The sequence below is a fragment of the Vipera ursinii genome, assembly GCF_947247035.1.
Source record: "Vipera ursinii genome assembly, chromosome: 1".
Taxonomy (NCBI): Eukaryota; Metazoa; Chordata; class Lepidosauria; order Squamata; family Viperidae; genus Vipera; species Vipera ursinii.
In genome coordinates this window covers 343,084,386-343,102,612 of record NC_139512.1, presented here as the reverse complement: position 1 = coordinate 343,102,612, position 18,227 = coordinate 343,084,386, and the positions used below count along the sequence as shown (strand labels likewise).

Below are 18,227 nucleotides of genomic sequence, written 5' to 3'. Positions count from 1 at the left end.
AATTACTTGCATTTATCAGAAACTCTAATAACAATTAATCTTATAAGTCAGTAATTTTGTCTGATAATCTTTGGTTACTTTCTCTGGAAGGCAGAAAATGCAAAATGTAGCCAATGAAAGCCCAGTAAATAGGTGAGATTCAGGGACAAACACCCTCCTAATAGTAGAAGGTCCTGATTTTCACTGTGTTGGAACAAAGACCATCTCTCCAGCACAATGGAAAATAAAGACTCCGTGGTTCTTCTTAGACTTGATCTGGAACTGAAGGACCACGAAGGAAATACCGCCCTATGGCTTGCGGTTCAATATATTACCATGTCTTCTGACCCATCTGTCAACCCTTTTGAGGATGTCCTGGTGGAGAACGGCAGTTCCTTTGATGAGAACAGCTTTGCCGCCAAACTCATCCAACGAGGGAGCGATACTGATGCTCCAGATACAGTGACAGGTAAGAGAGGGCAAGAATGGCAAGAAATTTAAAAGTGAAGCTTAGCGGGGAGGGCTGGCTGAATTCGTACTCGCTGCTCTAATTTTCTCTGCTTGTTGGCGGTTGCTTTTAGGAAGCTGCTTGCTACAGAGAGCTGCGGGGGCCGAAAATGAAGCTGCAGCACTCTTCCTAGCCACCCATGGGGCCACAGTTGATCACAGGAATAAATGGGTAGGTCTGGAGAAAGGAATATTGCATGCAAATGAGTGTGAATGGTTTGTCCTAAAGTAATTTTCAATGCAGTTCCTTTTGTACCATGTCATGGGATATGGATCAATAAGATGGAAGCTCTTACTGCAAAATGCAATGGTAAAAATAAAGGTAGTCCTCAACTTACAACAGTTTATTTAGTGACTGTTTGAACTTACAACGATTCTGAAAAAAGTGACGTGTCTGTTTTTCATACCTGTGACCACTGCGGCATTCCCATGGTCACCTGATCAAAATCCAGATGCTTGGCAACTGACTCATTTACGACAGTTGCTGTGTCCTGGAGTCATGCGATCCCCTTTTGCGACCTGACCATCAAAATCAATAAGGAAGCCAGATTCACTTAAAAACAATGTTATTATCTTAACAACTGCAGTCATTCATTTAACAACTGTGGCAAGGAAGGTTGTAAAATCGGGCAAAAGCCACTTAACAACTGTCTCATTTAGCAACAGAAATTTTGGGCTCAATTGTTCAAAGGTTCGCCTGGTGTGCCAGTTACTGCCCTATCTGGACCGAGATGCCCTACGCACAGTCACCCGTGCGCTCGTGACCTCCCGGCTAGACTACTGCAATGCTCTCTACATGGGGCTGCCCCTGAGGACCACTCGGAGCCTTCAGCTGGTGCAGAATGCAGCCGCGCGAGTTGTGATGGGAGTCTCCCGATACTCCCATGTAACACCTCTTCTCCACAAGCTGCATTGGCTTCCAGTTGCCCTCCGGGTGAGATTCAAGGTGCTGGTGATGACCTATAAAGCCCTAAATGGCATGGGCCCGGATTATCTAAGGGAGCACCTGCTGCCAGCGTCAATTTCCCATTGTCCTGTGCGCTCCCACAGGGAGGGCCTCCTCAGGGTACCACCGGTCAAGGATTGCCGACGAGCGATCCCCAGGGGGAGGGCGTTCTCTGTGGGCGCGCCTGCCCTATAGAATCAACTGCCAACGGAACTCCGGACTGCCCCCGACCTTCGTTCATTTCGCCAGGACCTAAAAACCTGGCTCTTTGAGCTATCTGGTCTGGACTGAGGGGTTTAATGTTTTTAAATTGTGATTTTAATTTTTTTGCGGCTAGACTTAATTTAATTTAATTTTAATTTTATATTGTGTTGTTTTTAAATTTTGCCTTGTAAACCGCCCTGAGTCCTTTGGGAGTAGGGCGGTATATAAACCGAATAAATAAATAAATAAATAAATAAATTGTGATCGTAACTTGAGGATTACTTGTATTGTTGTTAGAGAATAGATAATATGCCTTAATTTTATCCTCAGTCACATCTTGTAATCAACAATCAAAAGACCCAAGCATTTAATTCTTTTAACTATGAAGTGATAAAGCTTCTGAAACTTCTTATCTTGCCATCTTTATAAGGGATCTCCTGAGCGACCCGGATCCTATGTGAGACCATCCAGGGCAATTAAATTTATTTCCTTAGCAATATGTCTGCCTGTATAATTTGCATTGTTCATCCTTCAGCAAGATTCCTTGAATGGCATTCTGATCTGAATAATAAAAAAGTGTGTGTATTTATACATTAAGTGTATAATGTATAAATGTTTATACATTAACAGATACAGTGAACAAGAAAAAGGGAGAGGAGGAAGAAAATAGTTTAGGTAGAAATCCATAAATTACTGAGTTTTTTAATTATGACCAGGTGGGATGAAAACAATTCAAGTAACCTCGCTTGTTTCCTTTCAATTTCTTGTGCATTACAAGTAGCCTTTGAATTATGACCAGTCGCTTAGTGACTGTTCAGAGTTACGACAGCCCCCCCCAAAAGGTACCCATATCTGGCTTCGAAATTTCAATGATGGCTGTCTCCGCTGCAGTTTCATGTTTGCATTTTGGGTGCTTGACAACCATTTAGTACTATTTGCAGTGGTCTGCAATCAGATGACCACAATTTATGACGTTTTTTTGCCAGGAATTGGTGTTTTATTTCTTCTTTCCAACAAAAAAGTGCCCATTGCAGAAAATGGGTTTACTTTACAACTGTGATGTTTGTTTTACAGTTGCCGTGGTTGCTTAAGGACTGCGACCAAAAAAGTCGTAAAGTTGAGTTGGTCATGTGACGACCCACCTTACACAAGTGGCACAATTTATGACCATACTTTCAGATTCAATTATGGTTGTAAGTTGAGGACTATCTGTATGATAAGACTGACTGCCTTTAACTGGCCATGGAGAATCCAAGGCTGCCGCTAAGAATATCATTGTTTCTCTGGTGTGAAGCCCAGTATGGTAGGGGGTTTTTTTTGAAGGGGATTAGGGGAGGGTGGTATAGAAGGCCATACAATCAGATGAACTCATGCCTGCCTTCAGAAACAATTCATCCCAGACTCAGATTGGATTGATGATAGCTTACTGTTGACACGATCATCATGTGATACTTGAGGTCTGGGCTGCTTAGCTCTGAAAAGTCAGGAGTTTTTCTCTCCCATTCTCCCAGCCGATGCCTTTCATTTCTCCAACTCTTCTTCTGTTCAAGGGTGAAACACCGCTGCACACAGCCTGCCAGCATGGTCTAGCCAATCTCACAGCTGAGTTGCTGCAACAAGGAGCGAACCCTAATATCCAGACAGAGAAAGCTGCCCCTGCCCCAAAGGGGACTGTCATGCCTGGCACTGCGGATAGTGTTAGTTTGCAAACTCCTCTTCACATGGCAATAGCCCATAACCACCCAGATGTGGTATCGATCATCCTGGAGCAAAAAGGTAGGATGTTCAGTCAACTTTAGGTAAGGAGTTACTCACTGGAAAGCATCAGAGTTAGAATGAATAAGACCAAGGAGTAGGAAAAGGGTCACCTGGAAGAGGTTCTCTTGAGAGTTAAAGAAAAGAACCAAGAGGAGAAATCTGAGAAGGTGATGAAAATAACAGAATAACAGAGTTGAAAGGGACCTTGGAGATCTTCTAGTCTGATTTCCTGCTCAAGCAGGAAACCCTATACCAGGGGTAGGCAACCTCGGCTCTTTTATGACTCATGGACTCCAACTCCCAGAATTCCTGAGTCAGCCATGCTGACTCAGGAATTCTGGGAGTTGACGTCCATGAATCATAAAAGAGCTGAGGTTGCCTACCCCTGCCCTATACTATTTCAGACAAATCAAATTGGAAACTGGGAATTTATACTTGTTGTCTCTGTAAATGAGAGAATTTGGGGCCCCTAACAGGAGATCTCTAACAACTTGATCTAGAGCAGAGGTGAACAACCTTTATGGTTGAAGGAGTGCCCTCAATACTTTTTTGTGGAGAGAAAAGATCGCAAAAGTAGAACCACGTGTAGGTAGTATTCAGCTTACGACTATAATTGGGACCAGAATTCCTGTTGCAAAGGAAGACAGTTGTTAAATTAGTCATACCCAGTTTTATGACACAACTAAGCAAATCACTACAATTGTTAAATGTGAGAGGGATCTCGGAGTCCTAGTGGACAATCACTTCAATATGAGCCAGCAGTGTGCTGCAGCTGCCAAAAAAGCCAACACAGTGCTAGGCTGCATTAACAGAGGGATAGAATTAAGATCACGTGAAGTATTAATGCCACTTTACAATGCCTTGGTAAGGCCACACTTGGAATACTGCATCCAGTTTTGGTCACCACATTGTAAAAAAGATGTTGAGACTCTAGAAAGAGTACAGAGAAGAGCAACAAAGATGATTAGAGGTCTGCAGGCTAAAACATATAAGGAATGGCTGCTGGAATTGCGTATGTCTAGTTTAATGAAGAGAAGGACTAGGGGTGACATGATAGCAGTGTTCCAATATCTCAGGGGCTGCCACAAATTAGAGGGAGTCAATCTATTGTCCAAAGCGCCTGAAGACAGTACAAGAAGCAACGGATGGAAACTAACCAGAGAGAGAAGCAACCTAGAACTAAGGAGAAACTTCCTGACAGTTAGAACAATTAACCAGTGGAACAACCTGCCTCCAGAAGCTGTGAACACTGGAAGTTTTTAAGAAGAGACTGGACAGCCATTTGTCTGAAATAGTATAGGGTTTCCTGCCTGAGCAGGGGATTGGACTAGATGACCTCCAAGGTACCTTCCAACTTTACTATTATGATTATGAATCATATGGTTCAACTCATCACCATCTTGCTTAGCAATGGAAATTCTGGTTCCAGTTGTGTTTGTAAGTCAAGGACTACTTATAAGTTCTAGAATTCCCAGCTGTAAAAGTAAAATGAAAGCTAGTGTTCAAAAAGCAGTCTGATCTGATCATTTAAAGCAACAGGATCTTATGTAGCCTTTCTCAGACTGGCTCCATCCAGGTAGATTGGGACTGCAAAACCCAGAATTCTCAACCAGGATGACCTTTATGGTGGTTGAATCACAGATTATGAAAATTAAAGACTAATCTGGAGGATTCCAGGTTGAGCAATGATGCTATGGATTTTGGCTAAGGGTTTTGGAAATTGTAATTACAACATATTTTAGAAAGTTATATCAGCATGTTCGAAGAAACCTGATTTTTACTTTTTGTTTTTAAAGCTAACGCTCTCCATGCGACCAACAACTTGCAGATCATTCCAGACTTCAGTCTCAAGGACTCTAGAGATCAAACTGTGCTGGGATTAGCATTGTGGACAGGTAAGGTTTCAAACAAGCATGATACAATAGGTTGAGGAAGCTTTATTTTGCAAAATAAAAGAAAGCGTTTTTTTAGAAATTAAAGATATAATCCAGGCAAATTTAATTCTTTTGAAAATACTTTCAAACAATTCACCAAGAAAGATTCCACTTCTTTGCTCTCTCAGTTGAAATTAAAGGGAGTTTACAGCACTATCCAACGTGGTATTTTTAAATTCTGTTTTCAAATACACAGGAGGTTTACTTATTTCATATGATCACCCACCCTTTATTCTTTACAAGTAGTGGCTCAGTACGTGTTTACTAGTGTGTTCTTTGAAACTCTTAATTTTTGCAAGCCAAGGCACTTGGGGGCAAGAATACATCCTAAAAAGCTGATGAGATCAGGGCCAAAAAAGGAGGAGGCTACCAGGATAGAAACAAAAATTGTTTTCATTTAAATTTCATTAAAATTTCAATTAAATACAGTTCATGATTTTACACACACACAAAAGTTTCCTCTTAAAAATTAAAATTCAGTGGCAGCTTTTGGGAGCATCTAGAGCAGGGGTCCTCAACTTTTTCAGTTCTGTAGACTGACAGCAGCGGCAGCTTCAGTGGCAGCAGGTGGAATGTTTTTGGGTATGCAACCTAAATACTGTGCATGTGCAAATGAAGCTTCACACACTCTCCCCCTCACTACGGCAGCTCGGTAGCGGTCCACAGTCCAGGGGTTGGGGAGCCGTGATCTAGAGGCATCTAGAGAGCTAACAGGATCTATATGTGAATTTAGGTCTTAGGTGCAAAATAATCTGCTAATTCTGTACTTTTTAGGTAAGCTGAGCTTGAGCATGCAAAATCTAGCTATCATGTATCCCTAAACATCTGGAGGGTTCTGGGCTGTTGCTGAATTTAAAATAATAAAAATAGCTAGCAAGTAAAGTACATCTTAGAACATTCTTGAAAACCTGGACTGGGAAGCTATCTTAGAAAAAAGGAACAAGATTAAAAATATCATAAATGCATATATACATTGCCCCTTTTCTCATTAGGTATGCACACGATCGCAGCTCAGCTCCTGGGCTCTGGGGCCTCCATCAATGACACGATGTCAGACGGACAGACTCTGCTACACATGGCGATACAGAGACAGGATAGCAAGAGTGCCCTGTTCCTCCTGGAGCATCAAGCCAATATCAGCGCCAGGTAATAAGAAGCAGTTATTACTTCTGTATTTGCAAGAAACTCCTGGCAGGTTTTCAGAATTCAGTTTTTGGGCTCCAAGTATCTGAGGGGAACCAGCCCAAGAACTCATTTTGTTAAATTAATTGCCTGCTGGTTAAATATCAAAGCATTTTTCATAACTCAGGGGTCCCCAACCTATGGTCTGTGGCCCAGTACCAGGCCACGGCCTATTGGCCACCAGGCCCTGGGAATAGCTGGCGAGCCCCGCTCTGCTCACAGTAGCACTGCCGTGCGGGCACTAGCAACCCCATTTGTGCATGCGTGGGGGCGCTAGCACTGTTACCAGTGTCACACGGGCGCCAGCAGTCCATTTGTGCAGGCGCCAGCGCGTGTGCCATGGATGTGTGCAGCCCACTTGCACATGGGTGCACATGTTAGCACTGCCATTGTGCACATTTTTCTGTTGGTCCCTTTCCTTCTGGGCTGCCAAGCCAGAAAGGTTGGGGAACTGTCATAGCTGACTTGAAACTTTTGGCTCTCTTCATGCCCTGGACATTAAGTCATTCTGGGAGGGGCTCATTTTTTTAAAAAAATTTTAATTCCATTTATATCCCGCCCTTCTCCGAAGACTCAGGGCGGCTTACAAGCTTAGCAGTAGCCTTCATTCTATGTATATGCCTGCTTATTAGGGCTTTCACACACACCCCAAGCGGCATTATTACAAAGTCAGCTTTTAGCCCCTAACAATCTGGGTCCTCAGTTTACCTACCTCGGAAGGATGGAAGGCTGAGTCAACCTTGAGACTGGTGGGATGCGAACCTGCACTAATTGCAGGCAGCTGGTGTTACTTAAGGAGGCATTAGCCCACTGCTCCACCAAGGCTCCTTAAAAGTGCTTTTAAAATGGTGTTATTTTTTGTAGCTGTGAATGCATATTTTTTGTTTTCATCGAGAGATTCAGTAACTGAGACAATAATATTACACAAGCCAGAATTTTCCAGAAGCGGCTTTTTGCCAGAAAGTTGTTTTGTTTTTGTTTTTTAAAAATATGCTTAGGTTATTAAGGTAGTCCAATGGATATACTATTTCTTTTGTTCCCCATTGAAAATTTGTAGGGATGTATGCATTATTGAGTTAGTTCTTACATGCCAAGAGACAAAACACTACAGGCCAGGACTAGGAATCTAGGTCTCCTGCTCAGGCAAGAGATACAAAGAATTTTTAACTAGAATTTCAATATAAAATACAGAATTAACTAAAGATTAGGGTTAGCACTTGTTTTAATTGAAGAAGGCTCCACGTTTAATCTCTGGCACTGTCTGTTGCAAAGGCCTTGGGTAATTCGTGGTGGACAGGCAGGAATGTGTATGAAATCTGGGAGCACAACTCATTCTTTATAGAGCAGTTAGTGTGGGCAGATGGACCTTTCATTTTCAAGAACAGCAAATATACAATAGTTCTCCATGCATGTTCTCCAAACTACCTAGTCCAGGGGTAGGCAACCTCGGCTCTTTTATGACTCGTGGACTTCAACTCCCAGAATTCCTGAGCTGGCTCAAGAATTCTGGGAGTTGAAGTCCACGAGTCATAAAAGAGCCGAGGTTGCCTACCCCTGACCTAGTCAAAATGATAATTATAAAAAACATGGAGAATTTAATGTTTAACTTTTTTTTACTGCTTTTTAGACAATGAGGAGAACTCATTACACATTCTTTGATGGGGTCTGCCACTGTTTTGAGAGCAAAATATTTACCAGGCTTTTGAAAGGTTTTGAAAGTCATCTCCCAATAAAAGGATAAGGTCTAATTAAAGAGTTATTTAATGTGATTACTCCTTGCTCCTAACCCGTACAATAATTTCCCCCCTTCTGCATCACTACAAAAGTGCAGTTCTGCACTTTTTAATAAACTCTTGTTTTAATAAACTCTTGTTTGTGATCCCAGAGGGAAAGCCAATTAAGGGGTGGAACGGTGATTATATTAACCAAGCGTTGAGTAGTAAAGATTTCCTGCCAGATGTAAAGATCTAAGAAATAGATTTTATATTGCCTTTATTGCAGGACTCAAGATGGTGAGACAGCCCTTCAATTAGCTATCAAAAACCAGTTGCCCTTGGTAGTTGATGCAATCTGCACTAGAGGAGCAGACATGTCTGTGCCGGATGAGAAGGGGAACCCTCCCCTCTGGCTTGCTCTTGAAAATAATCTGGAAGATATTGCTTCAACCCTGGTAAGAGGGAATTGAACCGATCAAATTAAGAATACGTGTTACAATCTTAAATATTTTGAAAAACCTCCAGCAATGGAGCACTAACACCTCCAGGAGGCAAGTTGTTCCACTGATTATTCTCATTGTCAGAAAATCCTTCCTTCTAGGTTGCATCTCTCTTTAACATGCTTCCACCCATTAGTTCTGGTCTTGCCTTCTGATGCTTTGGAGGATAAGTCAATCCCCTCTTCTATGTGACAGCCTCTCACGTACCGGAAGACTATTATCGTATTCACTCTAATCCTTCTCTTTGATAGGCTAGACCAGTGATGGCGAACCTTTTAGAGACTGAGTGCCCAAATGGCAACCCAAAACCCACTTATGTATCATCGGGTGGGCATTGCCCATTGGGTGGATGTGGCCCATTGGGTGGGCGTGGCCTATTGGGTGGGTGTGGCTGCGGTGGTAACGGAAGACTGGGTGGGACAAAAAAGTTCAATCAATCAATTCCAACTTTGCGAGATCTTTTTTTTTCCCATGAGAAGTTGAAATTGATTGATTGATTGAACCTTTTTTTTGCACACGGTGGTGGAGGCCTAAAGCAAAAAGGAGTTATAAAACCCAGCTGAAGGCCTAGGACTGGGGTGATGGCACGCGTGCCCACAGAGAGGGCTCTGCGTGCCACCTGTGGCGCACGTGCCATAGGTTTGCCACCACGGGACTAGACATTCCTAGCTCCCTCAACTCTTCACCATATGATTTAGACTCCAGACCCCCCCCATCATCTTTGTTGCTTTTCTTTGCTTGCTATATAGGGTCTCAGAATCTTTACTGTATCATGATGACCAGAATTGTAAACAGTATTCTAAGTGTAGCCTCACTAGTGAGGTATAAAGTGGTACTATTATTTCTCATGATCTTGATGCTATCCTCTGTTGATGCAGCCTAGGACTGCATTGGCTTTTTTGGCAGCTGAAGCATACTACTGGCTCATGCTTAATGGTGGTTCATTAGAACACCTAAATCTGTCTCACAGTTACTACTGTTGAGCCAGGTATCGCCTATTCTATACCTGTGCATTTGATTTTTTTCTGCCTAAGTTCAGGAAAGCATTTTAATAGAGAGCAAATAAATAAATGCAATTTTCCAGGTTGAACAGCCCTCATACTCTCTGTCTATGTATACATATAAGAAAGGCAGATGATGGTATAAAGATGTCTGCTTTTCATTCCAGAAGTCACTTCTCCAGATTAAAAAAAAAAGTCTGATTTTCATACATTGAGTGAATTTCTTTACCTCTTGCTTGCAGGTAAGGCATGGCTGTGATGCAACTTGCTGGGGCCCAGGACCAAGTGGTTGTTTACAGACGCTGCTGCACCGGGCCATTGATGAGAACAGCGAACAGATTGCTTGCTTCTTGATCCGCAGGTCAGGAAAAAAAACAAACCCTATAAGTACAAAAATTTGCAGATTTTTATGGGTGTGATTTTATACGACTATTATATAAATCCAACCGTTCTTGGTTTGCTATGGGCTGGTTTTGCTGAAAACCAAAGTAAACGCCGGTTTTCAGCAAAACTGTCATAGAACACAATTGTGTGACCATGGGAGACTGAACTGCTATAAATGGACTGCCAAGCACCTTACCTGCAGTCACATGACAGGGTGGCTGTTGGAACTTCAGAACTGGTTGGTAAGTATTCCCAGATAAGTCCGTCGCAACATTGAACAGTCACAAGTTGCAGACTACCTCTTTTAGAGTGATATGGGCACTGTTTTGCAGGGCCATTTTGCTTTGGTGGTAGAAGAGTCCAGTGCTTTCAAACAGCTCTCTCCCTGCTGTCTCCCAGGCTGTTGAGTAGATCCCCAGCTTGGAAACTTGGATCAGCCTGAACAGCAGCTAACTAGTAGTGCTGCAGGAGAGTAAGTTACTCAGTGTATTAAGAGAGAGAAAGCACAGCTCTCTCAATGCCCATCAGCTGCTACTCAGGCTATTTTTCAGGCCATGGCTTTAGTAAGTAAAGGTAAAGGTTCTCCCGCACATGCGTGCTAGTCGTTTCTGACTCTAGGGGCCGGTGCTCATCTCCGTTTCAAAGCCGAAGAAGAGCCAGCGCTTGTCCAAGGACGTCTCCGTGGCCATGTGGCCGGCATGACTAGACACCAAAGGCGCACGGAACGCTGTTACCTTCCCACCGTAGTGGTCCCTATTTTTCTACTTGCATTTTTACGTGCTTTCGAACTGCTAGGTTGGCAGAAGCTGGGACGAGTAACAGGCACTCACTCTGCTACGCGGCACTCGGGATTCGACCCGCCAAACTGCCGACCTTCTGATCGACAAGCTCAGCGTCCTAACCCACTGAGCCACCGCTTTAGTGCTTTTCAGTAATAGCATTAAACTCACGTTCAAAAGGAACAGAATGATCTGTTGATCAATTGTTTTTTGGGAAGGAGGTTTAACACTGTTTCAGAATAATGCTAAACACAAGCCAAAAAAAAAGCGTATCACCTAGTTAAGGAGAGTTATTGCTGGAGGTTCTCCTGGTAGCTGGTGAAGCTTGGTTGGAAGCCATCTCTCTATCTTTAAAGACGCCTGTACTTTCTAAATAAAAAAGGTAAAGGTTCCCCCGCACATGTGTGCTAGTCGTTTCCGACATTATAATTGGTTGATGTGATGCAATAATAGGATAGAGGTCACTAATGGGAGCATGACATTTTATGCAGGTAACAGTTCTCTTCCCATTTGAGGACTGGTGGATATCATTTTAACTTTCCTCCATAAGGAGCAGGTTCCATTTTTTTTACAGTCTGGAGTTTTGGATGGTTCAGGCTGACCTTTCAATACTACTTTCTTCCCAGTGGCTGTGATGTGAACAGCCCAAGGCAGCCAGGTGCCAATGGAGAAGGTGATGAGGAGGCTCATGATAGGCAGACGCCATTGCACTTGGCAGCTTGCTGGGGACTTGAAGAAACAGTACAATGCCTTTTGGAGTTTGGTGCCAATGTAAATGCACAGGTATGTGAGAAAAGTTATCACAGTTCAGCTTCTGCTGGCAGCCCTTATGTTTCACTTCTGGTATGCTAATTTCTTTGCATCCGCTCTTTGAATCTTTCCTTGTGGACAGTTGCTATGAAAACATTCTGGTTCGACATTGTGCTCCGGTTTATCATTTCCTATAAATCCATCCTTGCTTGCTTATCAGGTCTGGAAACTAGTTAAATCCTTTCCATCCTTTAAATTAGGTGAGGCTACAGGTTAAATTGACTCATTTGTCTCACTCTCCTGTGGCTCTTTGTGCTATTTTTGGATATGTGATTCCAACCCCCCTCCCCCCCGATGTATAATAGTAGAATAAATAACCACATTTACAGGCTACAATTTCTGTTACTTCATAGATACATGCTTGTTTGTTTCAAGTTACATAAGAAATATACAGTTGGGTTTGATTACGGATAAGAGGCTGAATTGGGTGGAAACAATAAACACGATGGTGGTGGTGCATATACAAAAAACCCCCTAGGATTTCCTAGTTCTTTGGACTTTAGAAGAAAATGCTGTTTTGTTTGTTTTAGCACTTTGAAAATGATGTTAAGTCTCTTTTAGAATTTACATGGCAGTTTTGATGTGTTTCCCGCCTCAAAATGGGAGGAGCCTTGTGAAGTTTTGAAAGGGCTTTGGGGAGTGGAGTCCGAATGGGTTTAGTACCTCAAGTTGCCCATCTGTCTGTTCATATTCAGAGCCTCTGCCTCTCTTACCCATTGTCGGTATTCCTAGCGAATCTAGCCAATCTGCCCATAAGGCAGACCCTGTGGACACTGGCTATTTATTTTGCACCACTGACTAAAACTTGTATTTGCAGGATGCGGAAGGAAAAACCCCAATCCACGTTGCCATTATCAACCAGCACAACACCATTATCCAGATGATGATCTCGCACTCTGCCATCCAGCTCAGCTTGAGGGACCGACAAGGGTTGACCCCCTTTGCCTGCGCTATGACATACAAGAACAACAAGGCAGCAGAAGCAATCCTCAGGCGAGAGCCTGGAGCTGCTGAGCAGGTAGAAGAGAGCCGGGTGTTCTCTATACCAGGGCTTTTTAACCAGTGGTACGGGTACCACCTGTGGTACATTGGCACCTGGCAGGTGGTATGCAAGCATCCTAGAAAAGTGGAAGCGGGGGAGGGGAACGAGCTGAACTGGTAGTAGCACCGCACAAACTTGAGCGAGAGACGGCTGGAGCTGCAGGGCTGTCAGGGCTCAGCAGAAGAGCCAGGATCAGCGCCAGGTTCCAGCTGGAGCTCGGCACTGATCCTGGTGCTTCTGAGCCCAGAAGAAGCTCCAGTCAGCTGGAATGTTGCAGCATCTCCAGGGTCTTGTGATTTACATTCAGATGCTTGGCAAACGATTCATATTTACGACGATCACAGTGTCCCAGGGATATGTGAAGTGACCAAAACCTGCTGCAACCACCCAGCAGATGCGGGAGGGGAATAAAAGCCAAACACCCCCACCCCACCCCACCCCACCCCCGCTGCCAATCCTCAACAGAAATGCTCACAACAAGGAAAACCTCGGACAGGAGGAAGAGCGCCGCTAAGGTGGGCAGGCAGGTATCTTGCTTGGCTGTGGCTTGGGGGTAGGGGCACTTTTTTCAATGCCACTGTAACTTCAAACAGTCACTAAGCGAACTGTTGTAAGTCGAGAACTACCTGTACTTCATCACTTTTTTCCTTTTTTTTTTTTTTTTGGTCATCAAGTTTTTGACACCTTGCTAGGCGACTGTTGGTACTTGGATGTTGCCATATTCTAAAAGTGGTACAATGGGTGAAAAGGTTGAAAAGCCCTGCTCTATGAAACACTTTTATGCACTCTGCTCATTGCAGAGTTTCTATCACTATGCCAGTGTTAGTTTCACAGCTTGGTAGTATTCAGTATGTAAGCAAGTGACTCATTTAGGAGAAACACCCCCCCCCCCCGGAAACTATCCAGAAGTGCTTTTTCAAAAGGCAACTGGACTTTGTTTTTTTCCTTGAAGACGTTACGCTTCTCAACCAAGAAGCTTCTTCAGCTCTGACCAAAAAACTTCTTGGGTGAGAAGCAAAATGTCTTCAAGGGAAAAAAAAAGCAAAGTCCAGTTGCTTTTTGAAAGAGCACTTGAATGACTGAAAATCTCTGCAGACACCGAGTGAAAAACTATTTTGTTTTCTTTGACCGTAAGACACTCAGTTGTCGCTTAGGTTGTGAAATCAGCTTTACAAGAAACAGAAATCCCATCCTTTATTCAAGTAGCAATTTTCTGGGTTTGCTAAGAGATATGGCTTATCTGTGGGGGTGCCAAAAGCAAGCTGAAACACAGGTTACCCATCAAATGTTTCAGAAATCTCAGGCTTTTTTCCCCCTAGAAGTGCTTAATTAACTCTTGTTCAGTAAAAGAGCTATCTTCAAAAACAACTTAAGTTTCTGAGATGTTCTGATGATATATTACAAAAAAAAAACACCAGAAGCAAAAACCAAAAGAATAATAGAAGTAGATGGCACACTCCTCCTTTTGCATCCCACTTCTTCATGTTCTTTTTTTTTTCCTCATCCCCTTTTAACTTTTTTGCACTTAAGAAAGCAGTCAATTGGCTTCATAGTGCCAGAATTTTTCTGGCAGTTTGAATATTTGTGAATATGCTAGCAGGCTGAGTGTTACATTGAAAACACAGGGAATGGATTCTAAAGCATTAACCTTCACCGCTTGGGTAAATCATGTCTGAAGAAGGATTAAATTATTTCGGTTGACTTAAAATGGTATTTTGTTTGGCTAGGTGGACAATAAAGGCCGGAATTTCCTCCATCTGGCCGTTCAGAATTCAGACATTGAAAGCGTACTCTTCTTGATCAGTGTCCAAGCAGATGTGAATTCCAGAGTCCAGGACACTTCCAAGCTGACACCATTACACCTTGCTGTTCAGGCCGGCTCTGAAATTATTGTGCGCAATCTGGTATGTAGTGCAAATTTTCAAATTTTGATGAGGGGAAAGAGAGCCTTTTTTTTTGTCTTTGAGACAATTTTTGAAGGAAGAAGATAAATAGTAAACAAAGTAACTCTTTTCTCAAGGTAAACAACTACTGCAGATTAGATAGAAGAGCAGAAACATTTCTGCAGTGACCTAGGATAATCTAATGCTTGTTGACCTGCTCCCTCTATGTAGCTTCAATTGAGCAAAGGACGTTTGCAGGACTTGAGTGGCTAACTTTGTCTTGCAAATATCTTTTCAGTCTTAAGAGTTCCATTCTTAACCTTGGTACTGATAAATTGGGATTATTTCATTGAATAAGTACTTAAAATCACTGACATTATTAATTATAAAAAGCACTAAATATTATCAAAACAGAAAAGCAAGCACAATCACAGAAGAAAGGGGTGTTAATAATAATGGAGCCACTTGACAGGTTCATTTGTCCCATGGGCTCCCTGGACTTGTTGACATAACCAGATCTTAAAGGATCATCTGAAGCTCAGAAGTGGTAAGGTTGCTTCACCTCAGGGGGGGAGAAGATTCCACAGGAATAGCTGGCCCAACTGGGTAAGGCAGAGCCTTTTTTTACGGCAGAGTTGGTACCTGGTGGCAATGTTTATTCCCCCATTTAACTTTTGTACTCCGTAAGATTTGCCAGATGCACTTCAGAAATCTATAACCGAGCAGCTAACCAACATTAGCATCTCATTAGTACTTGGATTTGAGAGCACCAAGCAAACACTGAACCATAGCACCTCCCAGAGGCAAAAAAAGGCAAACCATTTCCATGCTGTTGATAAGGAAGCTCACTTATCAACATCTTCATGAGGTCATATAGCTTGCAAATTATAAATGCTAGAAAAGGACCCTCTCCAACCTTCCCCCCCCCCCGTTAGACAGAAGCATCTGCTTAAGATGTGGCTGCTGTGAAACGGAAACAATGTTTTACTTCAAAGTTACCTGTGCAGCCTTTAATTTTACAGCACCTAGTTGACCTTTCCTGCAGCCGGAAATGAACTGGGTCAGGCTTGACTAGTATTTGGGTGGGAGAGCAAAGAAAATCCCAAAGCTGTAGAAAATTGAAATGCATCTTGGGTGAATGGAATAATAAACCACTTCCCTCTATTGTCAAGAAAACTGCTTTGACGTATACTTGAAATCATGCACAGTCAAACTTGACTGGAAAGAGGATTTTGTTAAAAAAAAGTCAAAATCGTATAAAATCAAGTGACATTCTACCAAATTGCTTCAATTTGTCATGATTTCAGAACGGTTCATACTGTTGACTGCCGTGTGAGCTTTTGATTGCTTTAGTGCACTGTAGCCTGCCTTGGTATCACATTAATAGTAAATAAGATATTGAATTATTAATAATGGAGTAGATGGATTTTCTTCCAGATGGTCTGCTACCTACATTTTATTGCTCCTGGAACAATCACCCCCCCCTTTTTTTTCCCTCATGTGTTCCCTTCCTCATAGCTGCTGGCAGGTGCCAGAGTCAACGAGTTGAACAAGCACCGCCAAACTGCCCTCCATCTTGCAGCCCAGCAAGACTTGCCCACAATTTGCTCAGTCCTTCTGGAGAATGGCATTGACTTTGCTGCTGTGGATGAAAATAAAAACAATGGTATGTCTTTTGAACTCCAGTGTTCATTCTTCACTATCCAAGCTCACTTCCCTCTCATCTTAAACAGAGCACTTCTTTGGCTTGAGAAGCCACTTCCATTCTCTTGTGGCATGGTTCTCCTTTTGGGCTCAGGGATACACTTCTGGGTCCCTTTCAGCGGTCTTGGAACCAGTTTGGTTTGGTGGTTAAGGCATCAGGAAACTGAGTTGTAATCTCGCCTTAGGCCTGGAAGGAGGCTGGATAACTTTGGAAAAAATAGGAGAAGGGAGTATTATATATGTCTGCCGCTTCTCTCAGTTGGAGTGGGCGAGTCTTAGTGCAGATAGTCCAAAGTAGTAAAAAAGAGATTGCTTGACTTGGCTGCCTTTTCCTAATTAGGCTTTCCCAATGTGGTATACTCGAGACACATTTTGAGTACAGGTTGCCCTTGAACTATGACTACAGTTGAGATTACAATTTCTATTGATAAGCAAGGCGGTTAAATGAGTTGAGACTGATTTTAGAACTTTTTTTGCCGTGGTTGTTAAGTGAATCATACAGTTGTTAAGTGAATCCCGCTTCCCCATTAACTTTGCTTGTTGGAAACCAGCTGGGAAGGTCTGAAATGGGGATCACATCACCTCAGGGTGCTCCCTTTGTAAATACATGCTGGTTACCAAGTGCCCAAATTTTGATCACATGGCCATGAGGACTGGTTGCAAGTCATTATAACTTTGAACAGTTGCCAAATGAATGGTTGTAATATGAGAAGTACCTGTACACCTTATAGGATCCCAAGACAGTACGGCAACTGCAATAAAACTTGTCATCTTAACACTTTAAGTCTGGCATTGCTTCTTAAAGCAATGAACAGGAATTATTTGTAGTGTATAGTTTGCAGTTCCTGGGCCAGTTTTTGAAGCCATAGAGGAGCTCTGCAATCTGGTAACTAAAAAAGCTAATTTTTGCCAGCATTGTTTTATATATTCCCACACAAACAACAATAAAGGAAGATTTTGATACCAGGCAGAGCAGAGACACGCCAACATTACCACTGAAAGCAGCTCCCCAGGGAAAAAGATTTCCTATCTTTATTTTGGTTTGATATAAGAAAGATGGCCATATAAGCTTGCACATTAAATAAATACGTCAAGTATAATAATACCGAATAAATAAATAATACCAAATACAAACTTTGCTTTTAAGTGCCAGTGAAAATCATGTACAGATCTTCTTTAGGTTCTGTTTCAATCCTGCCTTCTTTTTCTTGTCAACATTTAGCTCTCCACTTGGCGGTCATGCATGGTCGTCTGTCAAATATTCGTGTCCTTTTGACAGAGTGTAATATAGATGCAGAAGCCATTAATGCCAGGTAAGAAGAACAGCCTTTTTATCTTTGCATTAGCTTGAGGAGGGAGGGGGAAGGGGGGGGTTAGCACTGAAAACTATCTAGAAGTGGGTTGCTTTTCTCCTTGCTTCAAAATCAAGGCTAAACAAATCTCTTGATGGGTGGTACTTTTTCCTTACCCACTAAAGTTGCTTCAAATTTAGGAAGGTTTCCAAACTTATGCTCTTAATAGATCTGTGCGTATGTGTTTCACTTGCACATGATTGCCACATTTTCATTCCTATCAATTTATCTGACCTTGGATTTTCAGACTGTTTCAGAGTTTTCCCAATTCCACTGGGAAAAGTAACCCATGTGTAACAAGGCTTTCTTAGTAAGGCTTCTCTGGAGGAAAAGTAGAAAGAATTGCTTCAGGGTGATGAAATAACCTTTTTTGAGTATGAGCACTTAGCATGCAATCGTCATTGAAAAATAATTGTGTATAACATCTAACCAAACTGCCTTTAAAGATGTATGTGTGTGTGAAAAAGTGACCTCCGACTTGAAAAGGAGAAAGCTTCTTGTATTGCCATTGGAATTTGCTCTGGACGTAACATGATCAACATCTCAT

At 42.5% G+C, this 18,227-nt stretch overlaps 1 protein-coding gene across 3 annotated transcripts in view; it reads left to right on the top strand.

Moving 5' to 3' along the window:
* Positions 1-18,227, top strand: part of ANKFY1 (ankyrin repeat and FYVE domain containing 1) — a 75,318-nt gene that overhangs the window by 49,034 nt on the left and 8,057 nt on the right. For all 3 annotated transcript variants that reach the window (XM_083379505.1, XM_083379506.1, XM_083379504.1), the window contains 12 exons: positions 249-448; positions 561-658; positions 3,187-3,412; positions 5,191-5,289; positions 6,321-6,474; positions 8,512-8,680; positions 9,969-10,087; positions 11,516-11,672; positions 12,517-12,717; positions 14,469-14,645; positions 16,143-16,290; positions 17,551-17,641. In XM_083379505.1, coding sequence (XP_083235631.1) covers positions 249-448; positions 561-658; positions 3,187-3,412; positions 5,191-5,289; positions 6,321-6,474; positions 8,512-8,680; positions 9,969-10,087; positions 11,516-11,672; positions 12,517-12,717; positions 14,469-14,645; positions 16,143-16,290; positions 17,551-17,641 — 1,839 coding nt within the window. The remainder of the gene's footprint in view (positions 1-248; positions 449-560; positions 659-3,186; positions 3,413-5,190; positions 5,290-6,320; positions 6,475-8,511; positions 8,681-9,968; positions 10,088-11,515; positions 11,673-12,516; positions 12,718-14,468; positions 14,646-16,142; positions 16,291-17,550; positions 17,642-18,227) is intronic.